The following is a 23176-nucleotide window of genomic DNA, read 5'->3' on the forward strand; positions in this document are numbered from 1 at the left end:
ATAGAACACTAGGTGGATTTTGGAAGAGTTATGTAGCTAAAGGTTGTAAGAAACATGGCCAATACACTCAAAAGATTTGAAAAGGTCCATAAAACTATTTGGACAGATTGTGATAAGATCTAGAAATAGAATGTTAGTAGTAAGGCATCAGTTGATGGCATCCTAGCTTGCATGAACTTGAGATGATGAGCAAGGGAGAGGATGCCTACTCCAAGGATCAAGTCCTCCAAGGGTGATGCGTGATTTAGAGAAGGAATAAGGTGGAATGGACGAAAATGGAGAGTGTGAGTGAAGTGTTTGATGAAAGGTTTGAGAGGGCACTCTAGGGTTTGGCTCACTTCAAGGTAGATGAAGGCCACTTCTAGGGTTTTGCTCTCAAGGTGGAGATAGGATGGGTGGTGGCCAGATTTAGCCAAGGGTGACTAAGGATGATATAAAGGCAAAAATGATCTCTTTATATTCAATTTCCAAAGTATTTACAAGGTGTGGTGCCTAGGGTATTTATAGGAGTGGGAGGCATCTAGGGTTGCATTTAGGGTGCCAAATGCACACCAAATGAAACCCAAATTAACCCTAGATGCAACTTGGTGGCCAAGGATGGAATCTTTGGGTTTAGTTAGGCTACATCTAGGTGCATGATAAGACCATGCAACCTTTGCTCTCCACTTGGGCCTAAGCCTTTATAACACCAAAAATAGGTCCAATAGCCACAAAAATATGTCTAGGTTTTTGTTCCCACCCTAATCAAATACCTTAGCCCAAAAATAAAATCCTATGATCTAAAGCACCCCATAATACAAGGGTAAAATGGGAAATACAAAAGAAAATAAATCCTATGACTAAGATACCCCAAAATACAAGGGTAAAATTGGAAATACAAGTAAAATAAATTTTAAGACTAAAATACCCCAAAATACAAGGGTAAAATAGGAAATCAAATACAAGGACAAAATAGGAATAAATGCTATGCTAAGAAAATCTTAGGAGCTAAGGCCCAAAAGTGGGCTCACTCCTCCTATGGTTTTTCAACACTAACCCATTCCTTTTGCCTCCTTCAATACATCACCTCTTGGAATTCTTGGCCTTAGTGTTATTCCTTCATTCCCTCTCTCTTGAAAATGATTTGACCTCAAATCAAGAGGTTCTTCATGGTGGGCATCATGACCAACAAAAACATAAAAATAAGCATTAGAGGTAATAGTATATGATAGAAATGGGAAGTGTATCCTAAGAGGAGTTCTCCTAAAAATGCTAAAAAGATTGTCTAAATTAAAAGGACTAGACTCTCTAATGCGAAAGATAGGATCCTCCCCATGGTGAAGTCTAAGTGTATAACTAAAACCTAAAAAGGTAAAAAGACTAAAACTATAGCACACTAATGCATTAGTCCTAAAAACTAAAATGTCTTGTTGGAGGTACCCAATGTAATGACCTAGGTATGTATTGGAAAATAAAGAAAACTTAACTAAAAAATTACCTAAACAGCTTTGTATTGCATAATTTGTTAGATACATATGATAAAAAGGTGTTAAGAGGAGTCTAGAAAACTCATATAATCTAAGTTTGTCTTGTAGGAAGTAACCAAGTTAAGTTCAAATAAGTGTGAATTTCCTTCAAGATCAAAAATAGAAGATACAACACCATGAGATGTATCTAACAAACCATACAAACCAAAAGTTGGGTGCTTTATGAAAGGAACTAAAGTGGAAAGAGTCTTAAAGAAGGAAGGCTTATCTTCCTTGGGCACCACCAAGGAAGTAGCACAAGAAGTGGGACTAAGTGAATTCCACTTCTTCTTCACTAAATCTTGAAGTTGAGATTTTTTTTCTTTAAAAAGGATTTGTTTTTGAATCTCCACTTCATGACTAGTGGTAATGTGAGAGAAAGAGTTAAGGTCTTGATGAATGAAGAGAGTCTTTTTTAAATCGTTTTCAATGGGAAAGTGACTCTCTTCAAGCATAAGCCCTTTGGAAGAAACATTATCCTCCTTACTCTTCTCTAAGAGTGTTGGTTGTTGTTTTTCTTGTTCTAACCACTCTTTAACCCTCTCTATACTTTTCTTCTTTTTTTCTTTCTTTTCTTTTTCTTTGCTTCTAAGTTCTTCCTCTCTTTTTGTATTTTCTTCCTCATGCATACTCTTAGGGATTCTAACCTCTTTGTATTTTTGATACCTAGTTGGGAAAACCCTAGGTTTGGATCCACTAGTGTCTCTCCCCTCAACTAATTTTGCAAGTAATTGTTTTATTTCCTCCTTATTCCTAGCATTTTCTTTTTCTCTTTTTCTAATTTCTTCCTCTCTTTTTATGTGTTCCTCTTCTTTTTTTCTTATGTACTCTTTTAACTCTCTAATTTCATCTCTAACACTAGACCTAGTACTACAAGAATTATGACCATGTACACTAGAATGAGCACTCATCTTTGATCAAGAAAAGGTTTTCACAAATTTGTTTTCAAAAGGTTGGTAAAAAGGTTTTCACAAAGAATGAGTGATAAAAAGGTTTTCACAAAAAGGTTTTCAAGATGCAAGATTGGTATGAAAAGACCTAAGTGTACAAAGTGAACTATCAAGGAAGGTGGACTACAAGGAATCACTTAAAAACCAAGCCTTTTCAAGTAAGAATCACTAAGCCTTTTCACACATTTCTCACAAAATAATTTTTTTTTTGCACAAGAAAAAGGTGTGTGGTGTGCACGGCCCCCTAGTAAGCAAATTGAAGCCTTCTAGACGAAACAAATAGACAAAGTAAAGACCTAGGATATTATACTACAAAAGCTATAAAGCATGCAAAGGAAAACACTTAAAACATATGCTAGTCGGATTCCTAGGTGAAGGTTTTCAAATCACCTTCAAACTACACGAAATTACTACCAAAAAATGAAGAGGTTTAAAATGGCCAATTACAACCCAAAATAGAAGAAAGCAAAGGCCAAATACAAGAAGGCCAAAAATAAAACAAGAAAGAAATAAGTAAGAAAAAGAAATTGTTGAATCTCCAAGTCTTCAAATCTCCACCCCTTCACAATGAACACCCAAGGTGAGATTTCAATGGTGTTTGCACTCTTTGATTTGGTGTGGTCCTCCAAAGTTCCTTGAACTTAAATCGGACAGCCCCTCCACTCAATCCACCAAGAAAGTGTGTGGTGTTTAGAAGCTTTCCTCGCCTAGGTCAAGAAGAAAACACAACCCAAGAGTACAAGAGGCCAAGGAAGAAAACTAAGAAGGCACAATTAAAAAGGCTAAACTCAAGTGGATTTGTTGAGACAAACTTAAGAGTAGAAAGAAAGACTCAAAAACTAAAATTAAGGCACATTAACAAAAGGCAAGCACACAAAAGAGTAAGTCCTAGAATGACACTAGAATAGAATTCAACAAGTAGGCTTAAAAGAAAATAATGCACCTAAGGTGTTTGATTAAATGTCTCATAAGGTAAATAAGCATTGTCCAATGGTCCAAGATTAACTCCAAGTGCCAAGGTATGAAAATTTTGGGTCCAAACTCCACAAGTCTAGCAAAGGTTCCCTTTTTCTTTTGTCTTTGATTCTTTTGATTTTGTTTCTTTTGTTTCTTTTGACACTTGACTAGGTCACGGTTTTGAGGTCCAAAAGTCCAGCCAATACTCTTTTTTTTTTTGAATTTTATAGTTCTCCTTTGCTTGAGTTTTACACTTGTGTTTGTTAGTTTGATGAGTAAGTTCTTGGAGTATCTTTTTAGCAAATTACAATGGCTTAAAGAGACAAGTTTTGAGTGTCTTCTTAAGGTTTTTAATGTGCAATGTCCAACAACAAGAACTTGCACATAAAAGGCATTTTCATACTCAAAACATCAAACAATACATAGGCATGTTAAGTGCACCAAGGAATACACAAAGTGGCCAAAAATTTTAAAGCAAGTATGTGCAAAGAAATTAATCACACATGATATTTTAGGAATGTAGAACATGCTAGAACTAATTAGCATGCATGATTAACTCTCTAAAGCACATCAAGGACTCACGGCCATTTTATCAAACAAGTGGCATGCATGTCATTTTTTGTTCATTTCAAAGGCTAAACATTAAAACTTGGAATTTCTTTCAAGGTAGTTCAAAGGAAACAAGCTTATGGCAAAACCATATGGATTATAAAATGAAAAACATCATTATATCATGCACCCCAAAAATTTCCAGCAACTCAATTTTAAAGAAAAAATGGTAGGAACCCTAGCAAGGAAGCCTAAAGCACCAAGATGATTCACAAGAATGATGAGGCATGAATCAATACATGAAAAGGAGGAATAAGAATCATGACATATGACAAGATGATGACTCAATCACGCAGAAAAATTTAGACATTCAAGGAGACACAAATGACATGACCGAAAATACCAAAGATGGAAAAATTACCCTTGAAGAACCAAGGCTCTGATACCACATGATGGCATCCTAGCTTGCATGAACTTGAGATGATGAGCAAGGGAGAGGACGCCTACCCCAAGGATCAAGTCCTCCAAGGGTGATGCGTGATTTAGAGAAGGAATAAGGTGGAATGGACGAAAATGGAGAGTGTGGGTAAAGTGTTTGATGAAAGGTTTGAGAGGGCACTCTAGGGTTTGGCTCACTTCAAGGTAGATGAAGGCCACTTCTAGGGTTTTGCTCTCAAGGTGGAGATAGGATGGGTGGTGGCCGGATTTAGCCAAGGGTGACTAAGGATGATATAAAGGCAAAAATGCTCTCTTTATATTGAATTTCCAAAGTATTTACAAGGTGTGGTGCCTAGGGTATTTATAGGAGTGGGAGGCATCTAGGGTTGCATTTAGGGTGCCAAATGCACACCAAATGAAACCCAAATTAACCCTAGATGCAACTTGGTGGCCAAGGATGGAATCTTTGGGTTTAGTTAGGCTACATCTAGGTGCATGATAAGACCATGCAACCTTTGCCCTCCACTTGGGCCTAAGCCTTTCTAACACCAAAAATAGGTCCAATAGCCACAAAAATATGTCTAGGTTTTTGTTCCCACCCTAATCAAATACCTTAGCCCAAAAATAAAATCCTATGATCTAAAGCACCCCATAATACAAGGGTAAAATGAGAAATACAAAAGAAAATAAATCATATGACTAAGATACCCCAAAATACAAGGGTAAAATTGGAAATACAAGTAAAATAAATTCTAAGACTAAAATACCCCAAAATACAAGGGTAAAATAGGAAATCAAATACAAGGACAAAATAGGAATAAATGCTATGCTAAGAAAATCTTAGGAGCTAAGGCCCAAAAGTGGGCTCACTCCTCCTATGGTTTTTCAACACTAACCCATTCCTTTTGCCTCCTTCAATACATCACCTCTTGAAATTCTTGGCCTTAGTGTTATTCCATCATCAGTTTTATGTATACCCAATCACTAACAAAATAAGACATCTCTACGCTTACTGCAAGGTGCTTCTAAAAGCTTCGACTTTGGACAAAGGATGTTGCAATAACTCATAAATGGTTTCTCATGTGGAAAATAAAGTGTCCAAAACTACCATATGAGAGGAACCAAGAAAATATTGAGGGAAAGTGGGAGGATGTTTGCCATAGGTAACTTCTAGTGGTGTAGTACCTATGTTGTATGACCATTCTGCTAAGGCAATGAATTTGGACCATTAAGAAGATTTGTCATGGACAAAAGAAGGCAAGTATTATTCCAAGACCCAATTGAGTACCTCGATTTGGCCATCAAACTCTGAGTGATAAGACGTGCTCATACACAGTTTAGTGCTACAAAGTCAAAATAATTCATGCTAAAATTGATTAATGAATAAGGGATCACAATGAAAAACCATGGTGTTTGCAAACCATATCATAACAAGTTAAATAACCTTAAAATTTTTATATTGTAAGGAAAGGATGCCAATGTGGACACCGTTGGAAAAATGATCCACCACAACCAGTATGATAGTGTACCCCTAAGAAACCGACAATCAAATAATAAAGTCCAAAGAAAGGTCCTCCCAAATGGACGTAGGGATAAGAAGTTAAAGTAACATAACAAGTCACTTAGTTTCATATTTCGTTAGCTGACAAGTTTGGCATTGAGGAACAAAAATTAGTTTACAAATTGTGCAATGTTTTGGTGATCCCCATATGGCCACATAAAGGTGTCTTATGAATCTCCTCTAGCAACATGAACTTGTAAGGATTATTCAAATTGAACCAAATTTAATCTTGGTAGAAGATAAGGCCACTATGGATCTTATAATCAAGGAGAAAAGATGGATCTTATTGTATCAAAATGTGTAAGGAACAAAACGCGTGACTACTATCCTCTAGTGATTTTCCCAATTGTTCCAAAAAGGTGAAGTGAGGCATGGATAAAGTATATTAAGTAGTCAATGGAGAATCTGAAATATGATACAAAGCATTAGCAACAACATTGCTCTTGCTCACTTTGTGGAATAATCACGCTCGAGAAGTTTAGAAAGGTAAACCTGTTGCTTAGAGGTTTGAATAACTTGGGACATAAAATCTTTGAGGCTTTTGTGGTCAATAAGGACAAAAAATTAGTGGCTTAATAGACACTGACACCACTTTTGGACTACAATGGTGATAACGTGTAATTCATAGACATACATGGAAGAATGTAACAAGCGAGGACAAAACAACATGCTAAAAAATGCCATAAGGTGATTGTTTTGCATTAAGATGGAACCTATGGAAGTTCTCAAAGTATTAGTCTTCAAGATAAAGGGAAGATTAAAATCCATTAAAGCCAAAATTGGAGCCACTATTTAAAATTATATTTGCAAAGAAGGGTTGTAGTGAGAGGAGTTGTGATACCAGCATAGCCCTAAATAAACTTATGGTAAAAGCCAATCAATTCCAAGAAACCATTGAGCGATGTGGAGGATGTGAGAATAGGCCAATCCACCATAGCTTGGATCTTGGAAGGGCTCTAGAGCGATACCCTAGCGTGAAACAACATGCCCAAGATAATCCAACTAGCATTGAGTGAACAAGCACTTGGACAATTGTTAAAAGAATTTTCCTTACAATAGAGTAAAGAGAACAAAATCCAAATGATGAATATGGTATTCAATAGAATCGTTATAAACAAAAATATCATTAAAGAACACAACGACAAATTTGCGAAGGAACAACTTAAGCTCGTTTATTGTAGCCTGAAAGGTGAAGAGTTCATTGCACAAATCAAAGGGAATGACATGGTATTTGTAATGGCCTTATTGCATTATGAACACAATTTTGTGAATGTCATCTCCACGATGCGAATTTGGTGAAATCCTTGATGAAAACCCATCTTGGAGAAAAAAGATGTATTCTTGAGGTCGTTTAATAACTCGTCGGTGGTTGGCATCAAAAAATAGTTTGTAATTGTGATGGAGTTCAAAGCTTGATAGTCAACATAGAAATGCCAACTCAAAAACTTGACCAAGAGCAATGGTGAGGAAAAAAGGCTATGGCTCAGTTGTGTTGTACCTTTGGATAACAACTCGAAAACTTATTTCTCGATCTCAGATTTTTGAAAATAGGGTTATCAGTAGGGTTGCACATTGATAGGTTAGGAGTTAGAAAGGTGGATATGGTGGGTAAAGTCACAGGATGGGGGACGATTGGTGGGTTCTTGAAAAAGAGATTCATAACGTGAAAGAAAGGAAGTTATTTGAGTGTTAGGGTAGGTGGAAGGGGTGGAGGTGTCAATGTTGATTTGTGAAGGTGGGTTGGATACTCGAGTAATGTGGAACAAGGCTAAGACATAATCCATTTGCCATGTTTCACTTGGGGAATGAAGCATCAATGGGCAAAAAAGGCAAATTTGTATGGAACTATACACATAACTCCAAAATGGAGAAATTCAGAGAGCCCCATAATCTGTAATGACTAGACCAAGGCCCTTGAGCCATTGAACCCCTAACATGATGTTAGTGCCACTAATAAGGAGCACATGAAGATTGACAAAAAACTTTGACCCTCAATATGACGGGGAACTTATGGACACAGTTGATGGTAATCCAATACGAGCCCATAATTGACCATTATCGAAAGCACTATAGTAGCAATAGTAAAAAAATCAAGAAATGGGACAACACGTGTTTTGATGAAATTATGGGTACTACTACTATAAACAAAACAATGATGAGACTCATAAATTTGGGTATAAATGTGAAACGTCCCAGGTGTTGGCTTGCCTGATAAGGCATTGAGACTGGTTAGTGGGATGGGAGAATTCATGATCTCCAAGCAAAACTACTTGGGAGATGAAGTGTCATCAAGATCAAAACGCTTGTGGGTATCCTCGTCTTTAGCCACGAGGAGGAGAATACAACCTTTATAATGGTAATTGGTGGTGAACTTCTCACCATAGTAATTGATAACAAAGACCCTGATCATGACGATGAGTGAGCTCCTCGAGAGGTGCATGAAGAGCACCTTTAAGGTAGATAGGAGAGCTAGTTGTGATGAGGACAAAGTAGTGATGGTGGGTGTGGATGAGGATAATATACTAAATTCACACCAATAATTGTTAATTTTATCTTCCTAAAGCTTGGCTAAAGCCATAACATGGGAAAATGTCAAAGGTTGAAGCGCCTTCACTTCATGGTTGATCTTTGGGGTGAAACCTAAAATTGAACAGCTCAAAAGAAATGGTGAAGCAAAGCCAATGACATAGTTTGCCAAGCTTTCAAGCTTTGTAAGGTATTCATTAACAATTCCATGTTGGGTGAGTTTGAAAAGGGTATCCAAAGGATCGTCATAAAAAGACAGCGAAATAGGATTCAAAGGCCTAGTGAAAACCTGGACATTTGGAGATGAACTCGTTGCCAAATATCTACAATATCAACTCAATGTTGGACCATCCATGTAAAATGAAGAGACAATGATCATTGACTACATTTTTTATTGATAATGATTGATTTATAAACAAAATACAATGCCAATGAGAATTTGATAATGAATTACAACATAAGTGTAAAATAAAGGCTAATGATAGTTATTGCTATCATCTTGACATATGTCATTTAGAACCTTCTACACATGTATCAAAGTATCTTTCATCTTTAAACAAAGCCATGCAAATTACTAAGTCTCCTTGTAATCCTCTTGGGCTTTATATTTTGGGCCATGTTACTATCAGTTTACATAAGATTTTAATCCCTATGTTTTTCACTTTTTACTCATTTGAGATTTGGTTCTTATAGTTTTTATCTTTGGATATCATTATTAGTCCTTGTAATTCAACTTATTTTGGTTTTTGTCCTTATTGTTTAGTACTAGTCCCTATATACTGTTTTCGTATAGGTTTAAGTCTCTAGTTTCTATTCATTGAGATATTGATCCCTAATCCTCATGAAGGATTGATTCCTCATTGATAAAAGCCTACATAATTGGATATAGGAACCAATGTCCAAAAAAGAAAACGTACTATAGTCACAAAAGCCTAAATGAAAGGAATTTATAGGAAATCATATAGAGCTAAGGTAGCAATTAGTTTATGTATGATGATGAATTAGTGTTTAGGATTAGGGGTTACATGTCATACTTTTTAAGCACCTTATACAACTAATGTCCATGCCATTTCCATAGATGTTATAAATCTTGTAGTAATAGCTTATTTATAAATATTTATTGCCTACAATCGACATCATTAAAATTCACTAATTAATAAAATAAAGTTGTAATATGAATGCATTGACCATCTACCAATGGATGTAACTGCATTCTCATACAATTTCATTATGAACTTACTGAGGACCCGGTTCCTTGATTTTCTCTTTCTAAAAACTTTTTTTCCCCCTAAATCCATATATTACAAAGAATATTTTGTTCCAATTCCTATCATTCTTTATGAGGATCAATGAATGCAGAATGGAAGCAAAAAAGTGAACTAAAAATTATGTGTAACTAATACTTAACTCATATTGCTTTAAAATGGTGCCATTCAAAAAGAGGTTGAATCATGCATTTTACAAATTAGTTTTAAATTATATAAATGCATAACTACACCATTAAACATCACTTATTTGATGCATTATGTTGATTTACCCATCTTGTGTTCTTGCCAGGAAATTTTGCCTCTCATAAAGATTTGTCGCAGGCCTGAAACTAATTACCGATTACAGCAACTACATGTTGGGAATGAGGCAGCACCCTTGAATCAACAAATGATTGGCATGCATCCAGGAAATGGCCACAATATGAGGGATACTATAGAAACGGTGCTAAAGCAGTTGATTGCTACAAACATTCATATGGCAACTCCAGTTCTTCAAACAAATGTTTCTCTACCTCCACAAAGTATGGATGTGGATCAAACAAAAGTTGAAACAAATACTAATGCTCAAGCAGGAAATTCCATCATCACCCTAGGAAGTGCCTCATTTACTAACATCATTACTACAAATAGTGTTCGTGAAGTATCCAGTCAGACTCAGAACATGATTGAGTGAAAGTAGTGCTCCGTTTTCCAAACTTAATAAACTTGAGTACATGTCCTTAGTTTTTTAAAACTATTAGCTAGCTAGGCAGTTTATCTCAGCAAACAGTGCTTATAAGTGACTTTCTCTTGTTTTATTTGAACCATAGAAATTAAAAAGAAAAATGAGGTATACAATTATCAAACATGTAATAGAAAATTCTTTCTTTTTTTTTTTTCTTGAGTAATGTACCTTTCCTTTTATTTTATTTTACTGCACTTATGATCTCATAATTGGTTTGTGTTCTATTTGTCTAAGATTTTTTAGTCAAGTAATATATATTAATATTAAAATTGTCCAACTGTCACCATGTGTCAGCTAGATGATGCACTGCCATTTTTTTCTTTTTACTACATTATTAACAATTTTCTCTCCCTTTTTATTTATTTTTTTCATTTACCATGCAACAGCATAGGCTTGCTTATTTCCTTTCTTTTTTTTGTTCACAGTTCAAAGAATAGGCATCTCTCTACTTTTTTTTAAAAGTAAACAAATTTATGGTTTGTTTGATATTCTTGTCATATTTGTGTTTTAAAAACTGTTACCTAAAATTATTCCCAACTACTCATCAATCAATATTTCATTCAAAATCTATTAAGTTTTGATAATTGATCTCAAACTGTTTTAAATACAAAAGATTAGAAATAGTTGAAATATGTTTGTTTAGTTTTTTAATTCCATCATCAAACAAGTAGGAAATTTCATCATCACCCCAGGATTTACTAACATCATTATTACCAGCGGTGTTCATGAAGTTTCTAGTAGGACTAAGAAGACAAATGAAGGAAAATAGTTGTTTCATTTTTCCAACATGTTAATGAAACTTTGGAACATTTTTTTGAGTTTTTTTAGAACTATTAACTATTGGGCAATCTATCTTCGACACTTTACGTACAAATATCTAAAATATATTAATTACTTACAAAATAGACCAATGTAATATAGGACTACTTTCATGCCTTGACTACAGTTATCTAAAGCATTAACTTTATATTCCAAGTAAAATAAAACTAAAACAATGGATATCAGCTAAAAAAGTTTGAATGCACTGACCTCCAATGATTGTGAACTCTGCTCTATCATACTTGGATGTAAGCTTTTCATCTTCCGCACAAGCTTCATGCTTAATTAAATCACCAAAAAGTACAATAAATAGCAAAGACTAAGGTAATCAATATAAGCATCATATAAAATGAAATACTAAATTGTATACAAACTTGAGACTTATATTGGCAAAGTTTTAGTGCTAGTTAAATAGGCATATGGATCAAGAAAATGGGATACACGCCATTGAGATTCAAATCATCACATCCTTTGTTTGCAAGAAAAAACAATATTTTATCCCAAATTGAAGATAAAATTTAATAAAAAAACAATATGTTTCTTCATTCATGCAAGTAATTGATGTAATTAAAAAAATAGTAACATTTGTCTAGGATAAATAATGTGAATAGAAATAAAGTGGTTGCAACTTGATTCCAACTAATAGTGTGATCTGAATCTTGAAGAACATATAATTAGAAAAAATATCAAACAACAGTATGAGGATCAATTGGCAAAGGCAAAGACCACTATAAAGACATAGAAATCATAGATGTATCACACATTATTGCATAAAAGGGACAATAGGCACACCTCCAACCAATAATTTAATAGATGCACCAATTCTTCATGCATAGATTTAATTAAGGAGCCTTGCCATCCAATCAATTGATAGCCTGATCAGTTAAATTCACTTACAAACACATGGAACAAAATGCAAACCCTAATGCTTTATTCTCGCCATCATTTTCAGATTAAGAAATATTTAAAAATCCTTGTTATATCATTCACTATAAGAAAAAAAGGCAGCCTTAACTCTTGCCTCCTTGATGAGTACCTAAAAACAAATTTAAACCATTATAAGGATAAAATGACTAGATGCACAATGCAAATAAATGTCCTTATCTAGGCTGAAACATTTGACCAAATAACAAGTGAATTGGAAAGAAGCATCATTTGAACAACATATAGACCTAAGTTATCAGGTTCACAATTCTCTTCAACACAGACATGTGGTACATGATCTTGTAAGTATTGGTATGTTTAAGGTATACATAATTGGTATTTTTGGTACGCATATAAAGAAAAAAATTGTTTTAATAATTTCGATTACATGATCTTGTAAGTATAGGTAGTTTTTTATTTTTAATTTAAAATTTCAATTATTTGTTTAAGTTTTAATTAGAAAAATTATGGGCAATTGTAAATAAATAAATAAATAAATTTTTTTATTAACCTATCAATAATGGAGAGAAGTGTTTAACAAGTTTCATATATGAATAATTCACTAACTTCAAAGGCAAAATAAATGAATAATTAGCTCATAAATTTAATAAAAGCATAAAGTCATGCTTTGGGAACAGGGAGACTCTATTGCAATTTTTCATTTCCATCTCTCTCTAATGACTATTAAAAGGTTTTGGCTTTTGAGTTATTTTTTCTCACTCTCTTTCCTACATATGTCACTATTGAAAGGTTCACTGGGATTTGAGCTTTGAACTTCAAGCACAAAACCATCTCCTAGGAAATACAAGTTCACAAATTCACTATCAACCCAATACACAACATACTAAAAATCGGTACTCACAAATTGGTTCAAGGTTCCATGATGAATTGTGTGAACTCTGTTTCTATTATATAGATCAACTATAGTTTAGAGCTAAATTCCATTTACTTTGGCAATGTCACCTAAATTGAATGTTGCAAGCTTTAAATTATAAAAGAAAACTTAACAACATTCTTTGCATGTGACATATTTATCACCAACTATGCAACAACGAGACCCCCACTTACAATTCAAATGAAAAAAATATGGAATGCAATGTTAAGATCTAAAACATCAAAAAAATAATAATAATAATAATAACACATAAATAATGGAAAGAAATTTTTTTTATCAATTAATTACAAATTTTTGGATGGAAAACCTATAACTACCATGGTCAATAGAAATAAAATATGCACTTACACAATAGCCCTTTCTTTTTATGCGCAAATCCTTGTAGGATTTTCAAATATTCCCAAGTGATCCATGCAAGCTACAAACAAGAAAACGTCATGTTTAAAAGCAATGGTGGGAACTTAAATTCAAGAAGGTATGCGATAAAAGTTCTCGCACATGGGTAATAACCCAGAAAACCATGGCTATGAGAAAAGATCATCATCAATGAATATTCATAAATTGAATGAAATGATCATAAGAAAACTAAAAGGAATTAAAAATTAAATTACTAAGTTTCAAATCAACATCACATTCGTGATCATGAACTAAACATGCAAATATCTAAGATTCGAGATCACAAACAAGTTCTTTTTTTGGATAATCAATTGACACTATTGTTAATTGTTAATTAAATGCGAAATTAAGGAGGCAATAAGAAATACAAGTAAAAAAATAAAAATGCCTAAAAAAGAAAGGAACTTTTATAGTGGGATCTGGAAACTCTCCTAAAAAATCAGAATTAATTTTTTTTTATTATAAATAATTTAAATTATTACAAACCTTTAAAATTTTCTATAAAGCCCCTTTTAATTAACTAAAATAATAATCTTCATAAATATAAAAATAAATAATAATTAGTAGCCTATTAGTAAAAAATTCGGGGTGTTACAAATATCTTTCATATGTAAAGCCTGAAGAGGTTAGGGAAAGAATACTTGTAAAGCCTGGAGGGGCTTGTCAAAGAATACTTACTACGAGCCAGAAATGGCTGATTAAAGAATATTAGCGCTAATGGTGAAGTTAGCGGGTTAGGAGTTGGTCGATAATACTCATTGAGAGCCAAAAGTGGCTTATCAAAGAATACTAGCGTCAACAAGTGAAGTTGACGAGCCAGGATTAGTTGAGAATACTTGGGACCAGGAGTGGTCGTGACCTGGGTGGTCTATAATACTCATTGAGAGTCAGAAGTGGCTGATCAAAGAATACTAGCGTCAGCAAGTGAAGTTGATGAGCCAGGAGTGGTTGATAATACTCAAGACCAGGAGTGGTCGTGACCTGAGTGGTCTATAATACTCACTGCGAGCCTGAAGAGGCTGAACAAATAATATTTGTACTTCATTGAACATCTAGTGGAACCCTTCATTTGAAGGAGACTAGACGTAGCTTAGTTTGAGTGAACCAGTATAAAAATATTTGTACTAATTTTTGTGTTTCAGATGCACTTTTATTTGGTTGATTTAATATACTGAAAACTTTGTCTAATGCTTATCGTCTATTAAATCTATCTTAAGACGAAAACCACATTTTTTCAAGTTATTTTAAAGGACGGTTTTCGTTTAAGAAGCATTTTCCCTAAGCGGACGATAAACTCCCAAACGCAAAAGTATTTTGTTGAACCAATCCTGGGCAGTTCCAGTTTAACATTCACCAATATTATTTACTGGAAGAAAAATAGCCTTATTGCGAAAATGGTGTTTAAAATTCCTTTGTTCACACACACACATATTCAACCCCCCTTTCTATGTGTTTTCATCTAACTTCATATCTCACCTTTTAAATTTATGTGCTAGGAGACCAGATCACAAGAAAAATTATGGGACTCTCAAAATTAACTTTCTTGAGCCTTAAATAACCTTCAGTGTCATAAACATGTTAGAGGTTATAGATACAAACCATCACTTAAAGATCATATTTTAAGTTAAAAACTTGCAAGAAATGATAATGAATCAACCTTGAAAGAAACGGTGAAAATCCTCATGGAGAAAATGAAACAATTGGAGAGTAATTTTCGCACCAAAGAGGCGAGTGGCCAACCTAAATCAACAACATGTATCATAAAAGATAATTGCATGTTTCAACTTGCAAATTCCCATGATAAATATTTTTCAATCAAATTATTGCATTTATAAATAGTTAGTGATCCAAGATATTAATAAGTGATATTGTTAAATGAGTAAGTTCATTAATTGATGTTTTCTTTATGAAATAATTGTGTTAGGAAATCTCATCATGTAGTTTCTATTTTCATCCCCAATATATAACATATTTGGGAGGGGAAAGGTATTTAATCGCCTTGGTGATAGAAAACTACACAATAAACCTATCAATCACATGAAAGTTATGATTGAGTATGTCATAAAGTCACATGCATAACTTCTTGTACTTATAGAGGATGCAAGAGTCACGGTAGTGGGTGATGTGATTAATACTTTTGTTGCATGGCTAACCAACCTTATTGACATGGTCCTTGTGGTATAACCCTTTATTGTATACATTATATTCTACTATTTAATTTATTATTTTTTTAAATAAATGATCAGCTTAAATATTTTTCTATTTAGGTTTTTGCAAAATCTACAAGCAAAGATTCACGTCAAGAGTTAGTTTCTCCTGCAAAGTAACAATTAAAGACAAAGGGAAAGTATCACAAACCATTCTTTGTAGTTGCTCCAATCAATCTCCATGTATTGCGAATTTATTTAAATATGTGGAGAAAAAAAAACCTCTGAGGTGGTGTTGTATTAAAAATACACATGGAGATATGCATTTTTGAAAGTATATAGAAAGTTAATTGGTCAAGTTATTAATGAAGTTCTTAAGCATGAATAGTTAGATTCTCCTATTATATAAAACATATTAATTACTTAAGTAAACAACATTTTTTAATTATTTTTAATAAAACATTGATATTATGGGTAACATTTCTTTTTTTATTTAATATTTTTGTAGACAAAACAAAAACAAGTTTTCATTCTCATGGTCAAATAATACACCTTCAACAAAAAATATATTAGAAAAGTATGTAACTAATATTCATCTTGAATATAACGAGCGAGAAAAGTTATTATTATAGCACCTACAATATAGGGTAAAATAACTTTTTAATAATTTTTTTTTACTTTAATTTAATGAATTCCTAAGTATGTAAATTATATGCAATTTCCTAACTATTAACTTTTTAAGAATCATTGGGTGTTTATTGTCACCTATGCTACATTAGACACAATATATTATTGTTTGATTCCCTTGAATGATAATCCAAAATATAGATGACACATGAATGATATAAAAGTTAAAAAAAACACATTTATTTTCAATATAATAAACATGAGATATGTTGAATATATAGTGACTTGAATAAATGTATTTTATTTTGTTAGAACTTTGTGCATTTATCATATTGGAAAAGCAACTATGGTGCCAAAATTTAGACCAAATAAAATTGTTCAAAATTGTATATAAGTTTTTCCCTTAATCCCTTGCCTAAATATAGATCAAACAAAATTCACTGCCCAAGATAAGGATAATACATCATTTATTTAATCTTATATTTTGATGTATAATTTTTTGTAAAAAATACAATTGATTGTGAATGTTATGTTATAATATTCTTGAAAGAAATCCCTTTACAAAGTACAAATATCTTCCCAAATATGATATACAATTTTAGTTATAATTTATATTTATTAATGTTAATTTTGATAACATTCAATGTTATTTAATTCTAACTTAAATTTATTATAATTTTCAATTTTAAAGTTTTTTTTTTTACTATAAGTGTGCTATTTTCTCTCATGATCAACTAGTTGAAGTGAAGAAAGATTGTTATCGTTATATGTTCCAAAATTATGGTCAAGTATAATTTCAATAGGAGATATTATAACCTAAACATGTGGTTTGATTTGAATATTTTTTTAATATAAATGTTGAACAATAAAATTCACTTTATTATTATTTATGGTAAGATATAGTGTAATAAATTAAAATAGTGTAATCACTTTAGTGTTATTTATGGTTATATAGTGTAATATAGTGTAATCATTTTATTGTTATTTATAGTGTAAAAATCACTTTATTGTTATTTATGGTTATATATGGTTATATTTAATAGTAGATATATGATTTTTTTAATATAAATGATGAACAATAAAAATCACTTTATAATATAAAATTGTGTTGTTAAAATAAATCATGAACTCATAAGATAGAAAGTTACAATTTAGTATTAGGATTGGTGTAGAGAACCCCCTTATTTGAGCTATAGTGGTGTTGTGAATTCATTTCTAAAAGAAAATATTGATAATGTTTATGACATTTATGTCACTACTATTTAGAGGAGAATATATGCTCTCGATCACTTTCGAGGACCATAGGTTTGTCAATGACATTCATTTTATATAATATGGATCCATATAGGTTGATGCCTAAGATTTGCAAAAATTTAAGTCAAACTCTTAGGCATTCCCTTGCATGCATCATCTCATATTTAATTTATAATCATGACGTATAATTGTTGTAGAAAAAACCTAAAATTCTAATGTGAAAGTGATCTAAGAATTAAATTACCTCACTTCTTTCACCTTTTCTTTTATCTAATATTTAATTTATAATTTTAGCATGATTGTTATAGAAAAAACCAACCTTATGTAAAAGTGATTTAAGAATTAAATCACCTCAATCTTTTCACCTATTTTTTTTATTCATATGTATGTGTAATACCCCATTGTTGTTGACTGTAAATAGAGAAAATGCATGTTAATAGCAAGAAAGAAGAGGACGCTAACAAGATTGAGATTTTAGATAACCAAGTTGAAGAAAATAAATAACTAAAAGAAGATTTTGAGGGAGAGAAATAAAACGGGGAAAATAATGCAATTGAAGAATGTATTATCCGTACTGCAAAATCGAGCTTCAGCTCGGTTTCACAGTGCAGGGTGACCTCGGATGCGCACCTCGTACACGCGCTGGGGGACCTCGGCCAAGACGAGGTCCGTTACCTAAATAGATCATAACTGATCTCAGGCTCAAGGCCCAAGAAAACCCTAATCCATACAAAGGTATGTGCATTACTTATATGAGACTCATATTCCCTCAAACATTAATTTTAGCATCGGAGTCTCTTTTGCAGGTACCACCCCCATCTTGGAGCATCAAACGTACCAGTAAAGGAGGCTCGCCGATCTTACCCAACACATCATCCCCTACGATCGATCTTCGGTAAGAACATTTGGCGCCCACCGTGGGGTCGATCAAGACAGCTCTTATCGGCCACGCTTATGGTTTTCACCAGAAGCCATAGCAGACGCGCAAAGGACGACCTAGATCACGCAACTAACATGGACAACGAAGCAACATTGAGGAGACTGATCGAACAGGTCGAGCAGATGCGGCAGCAACACACTGTCGATCTGCAAAGCATGCGTGCCAAGCACGAAACTGACCTAGCAGCGATGCGTACCGCTAATGAAGCTGACCTAGCGGCGCTGCGCGCCGAGAATGAGCGTATTCGTGCTCAGCTCCCTCGGTGTCCCTCTGATCAACCCCCTCAACCGAGTAACCTACATGAGGATGAGGGGCACTCGGTTTCTCAACCACTGGCAGCAACTAGGGCACCGACTCCCAAGCTTGCTACACATCGGTCACACGCACCGACAAACAGGTCGGCCCATGATGTCAGCAACGCTCCTGCCCACGTCACGGGAAATCAAGCGACCTTCCGCCGTCATCCTTTTGTGGATGGAATCATGGAAACGCCTCTCTCTTTCAGATGGAAGCCTCTCCACATCGACCGTTATGACGGTACGACAGATCCAGACAAGCACATCGACCTGTATACTACACAGGTAAACCTTTACACTAATGAGGACGCTATTTTGTGTAGGGTTTTTCCGACCTCGCTCAAGGGGGCTGCACTCAACTAGTATACCCAACTACCTGCCGAGTCGATTGATAGCTTCGGCACTCTAGTCAGACAGTTCAAGGTGCAGTATGCAATGAGTCGACCTCATCACATAACGTCTGCTACCCTGGCCAGTCTCAGATAGAGCGACGACGAACCACTACGGACGTTCATGGAACAATTTGTCGGCATCTCGGTGAAAATTTGAAATTTGAATCCCGAGGTCGCCTTACACGCCATGCTCATGGCACTCAAGCCTGGACCGTTCGTCGACAGCCTATGTCATGAAGCTCCTCGCGACATGGATGAGCTCTGTGCCGGTGCTGCTAGGTACATACAGATGAGGAACACTCCCCCTTTCGTGACCAGGTTCGTGGAAAATCGCAAGTGAAGCCTAACAACGGTCACAAGGACAAGGTGAAGGTCAACAATGACAGTCAGTTCAAGAAGACGGCTAGGGTAAATAAAAGGGGGAGATGCGACTTCTACACCCCCCTGAATGCGCCCTGAGTACACATCCTGGAGGAGGCCAGCAATAGCAACCTACTCACCCTACCACCACCAGGACACAACCCAACAGTGCAGACAAATCCAAGCATTGTCGATACCACAGAAATCATGGTCACACCACCGAGGAATGTCGCACCCTCAGAGATTGCATTGAGGAACTCGTCCAGGCGGGACATCTGGCACAATACGTCCAGCGACAACAAGGCCACCGAGGAGGATACAATGGACGAGGTAGAGGTCGCGGTTCAGGAGCTCGCACAAACCAACCCTCTGACTCTCAGCAAAACGCCGGTGGCGCAATGCAGGCCGAGGTAAGCCAGGAAACAGGGTCAGCCCCCCTACGGGGCGTCATCAATACAATTGCAGGTGGCTTCGTAGGGGGAGGCTCTAGCAGCTCGACGCGGAAACGACTGTGCAGCATCAACAATGTCCACTCCGCTACCTCGGCCTCGAACCAAAGCTCGCCGTCGATCAGCTTCACTAACGACGACTACGTTGGCGTCAGCCCCAACCAGGATGATCTAATGGTCATCGCCGTGGAGGTCGCCAATTGGGAGGTCCACAAGACGTTGATTGACCAAGGGAGCTCGGCTGACGTCCTGTATTGGCCGACATTCCTCAGGTTAGATATCCCTCACTCTCTTATCCGACCTCACACAAAGCCCCTAGTCGGTTTTGCAGGAAAGCGAGTACACACTCGAAGATATGTGGACCTGCTGACAACCTTCGGAACCTCTCCCGACACAAGGAGAATCATGGTCCGATATCTCCTCATGGAAGCCAACACGTCCTACAACATAATCATTGGGAGGCCGACGTTGAACCAACTCGGAGTAGTGGTGTCCACCCCGCACCTCACCATGAAATTCCCAGGGATCGATGGAAAGATTATTTATGTCAAGGCAAACCAGAAGACAACTCGGCAGTGCTAAGTCTGAAAATCTCCTCATCCGGCGAGCGTTGCAAGAGTGATCCCCCCACGGTGGCTCACATCACCCACGCGGATATCACTGACCTAGATCCGAGGTCCGACTCCCATGATGAACGACCGAGCTCCATCGACGAGCTCGACGATCTCCAGATCGAGAAGCTCCCTGGGTAGTGCGCAAAAATTAGCAGGTAGTTGAACCTGGAGTTACGGCAACAACTCGAAGCTGAAATTTTCAAAAATGCTGACCTCTTTGCATGGTCCAGCGCCGACATGCCAGGTATAGATGCTAACCTCATCTGTCACAGGTTGGAAATTCACAAGGAGGCGAAGTCAGTCACCCAGAGAAAAAGGAAGGTCGGTGGTGAAAGGCGGGAGGCCATCGTCACCGAGACACAAAAGCTACTGAACGCAGGCTTCATCCGTGAAGTCAGGAACACCACGTGGCTGGCAAACGTGGTCCTGGTGAAAAAGAGCTCGGGGAAGTGGTGCATGTGCGTCGACTACACTGACCTGAACAAAGCATGCCCCAAGGACTCGTATCCCCTACCGAGTATTAACAGACTAGTCGATGGAGCATCCGGGCATGCCCTCCTCAGCTTTCTCGATGCTTATTCAGGGTACAACCAGATCATGATGTACCCCCCAAACGAGGTACACATGTCATTTATCACCGACCACACCAACTTCTACTACCGCGTGATGCCATTCGGTCTCAAAAATGCAGGGGCCACTTACCAGCGGCTGATGAACAAGGTTTTCCACCAGTAGATAGGGAGGAACATGAAAGTCTACGTCGACGACATGGTGGTCAAAACCACCTCGGCCGAGGCTCATGCTGCCGACCTTGCCGAGGTTTTTAGCCAGATCAGGGGACACAACATGCGTCTCAACCCAGATAAGTGCGTCTTCGGCGTCCAAGGAGGTAAATTCCTTGGTTTTATGATTACTAGTAGGGGTATTGAGGCCAACCCGGAGAAGTGCAAAGCCATCATCCAGATGTAGAGTCCTCAAACGGTGAAGGAAGTCCAACGCCTGGCAGGAAGGTTGGTCTCACTGTCCCATTTCATCCCTAGGCTCGCGGAGAAAGCAGGGCCCATCTTCACCCTCCTACAAAAGCCAAAAAACCTCGAGTGGACAGACCGGTGCGAAGAGGCTTTCAAGAGCTTCAAAGCCTTCCTCACGACCCCGCCAACCCTATAGAGGCCGGATCACAAAACTGACCTCCTCCTCTACTTGGCCGTAGTAGAAAGCGCCATCAGCGCAATTATAGTACAAGAGCACTAGAAAGTGCAGACGCCAATCTACTTTATCAGCCGAGTACTCTAGGACACGGAGAAACGATACCAAATGATCGAGAAGTTGGTGCTGGCACTTGTTACCGTAGCTCGGCATCTCCGACCTTACTTCCAGAGTCACCAAGTGATAGTCAAGACCGACTACCCAATAAAGCAAATCCTGAGAAAGCCAGAGCTCGCCGGACGGATGATTGCATGGTCAGTCGAGTTGTCCGAGTTCGGCATCCAGTATGAAAGTCGTGGCGCTTTGAAAGCTCAATGCTTAGCTGAATTCGTGGTCGAACTAATGCCAACATCGGCCAATGAACCACAGGTATGGACTTTGCATGTTGATGGGTCTTCCAACTCTAAGAGTGGTGGCGCAGGAATCATCTTGGAAGGACCAAATCACGTCACTTTGGAGCAATCCCTCAAGTTCAACTTCAAGGTAACTAACAACCAGGCGGAATATGAGGCGCTTCTCGCAGGGCTAAGGCTGGCTCGCGACCTCGGGGCACGAAAATTGAGTTACAACAGTGACTCAAAACTCATGGTAGAGCAGCTCAGCGGGACATACCAGGCCAAGGACACTCTCCTGCAATGATATTTCCATATGGCATCACAACAGATCTCGTCCTTCGACGAGTTCACTATACATCATGTACCGCGAGAACAGAACACCAGGGCTAACCTCCTATCAAAACTCGCTAGCACCAAACGCCCTGGACAACATCGGACCATCATCCAGGAAGCCTTGCATTCACCCAGCCTAGATGACAAGGTCGTCAACACCAGCAACAGCAAAGACCAGGGATGGATGACAAGCATCTAGAACTTCTTGAAGGAAGGAATTTTACCCGAGGATAAAGATGAAGCTCGAAAGATGAGAGGCAAGTCGGCCAAGTTCGTAATTGTCGGAGACGAACTGTTCAAGCATGGCATTTCCACCCCTTTGCTCAAATGCTTGACTGCACCGCAAGCAGCTTATGTCATCGAGGAAATCCACCAAGGTATATGTGGAATGCACTCTGGATCACGCTCGATGGCAGCCAGGGTACTCCGAGCTGGGTACTACTGGCCCACCTTGAAGTCAAATTGCCAAGTCTACGGGCAAAAATGCAAAGAGTGCCAGCAGTTTGGCAACGCACATCGACAGCCACCCGAAGCTCTCCACCAGATGACGTCCCCGTGGCCTTTCGCCCAGTGGGAATGGACATCCTAGGGTCGTTTCCCCCGCGAAAGGTCTGCTCAAATTTCTCCTAGTGGCAGTCGATTACTTCACCAAGTGGATTGAAGCATGCCCACTCGCCAAGATCACCATGGAGAATATACGGAAGTTCACCT

At 36.9% G+C, this 23176-nt stretch overlaps 2 protein-coding genes across 2 annotated transcripts; both read left to right on the forward strand.

The window, feature by feature from the left end:
- Positions 1-21905: 21905 nt before the first annotated feature.
- LOC145950319 (uncharacterized) lies at positions 21906-22436 on the forward strand. The gene has a single exon (XM_083061404.1). It carries the CDS (start codon positions 21906-21908, stop codon positions 22434-22436), a length of 531 nt encoding a protein of 176 aa, XP_082917530.1.
- A 279-nt stretch (positions 22437-22715) lies between these two features.
- LOC145950320 (uncharacterized) lies at positions 22716-23054 on the forward strand. Its single transcript, XM_083061405.1, has one exon. It carries the CDS (start codon positions 22716-22718, stop codon positions 23052-23054), a length of 339 nt encoding a protein of 112 aa, XP_082917531.1.
- Positions 23055-23176: the final 122 nt, after the last annotated feature.

This window comes from Cajanus cajan, chromosome 8, assembly GCF_000230855.2.
Source record: "Cajanus cajan strain Asha chromosome 8, NIPB_CcT2T_4, whole genome shotgun sequence".
Lineage (NCBI taxonomy): Eukaryota > Viridiplantae > Streptophyta > Magnoliopsida > Fabales > Fabaceae > Cajanus > Cajanus cajan.

Coding starts and splice junctions, on each gene's coding strand:
- LOC145950319 (XM_083061404.1), top strand. CDS start 21,906: ATGATCGAGAAGTTGGTGCTGGCACTTGTTACCGTAGCTCGGCATCTC.
- LOC145950320 (XM_083061405.1), top strand. CDS start 22,716: ATGAGAGGCAAGTCGGCCAAGTTCGTAATTGTCGGAGACGAACTGTTC.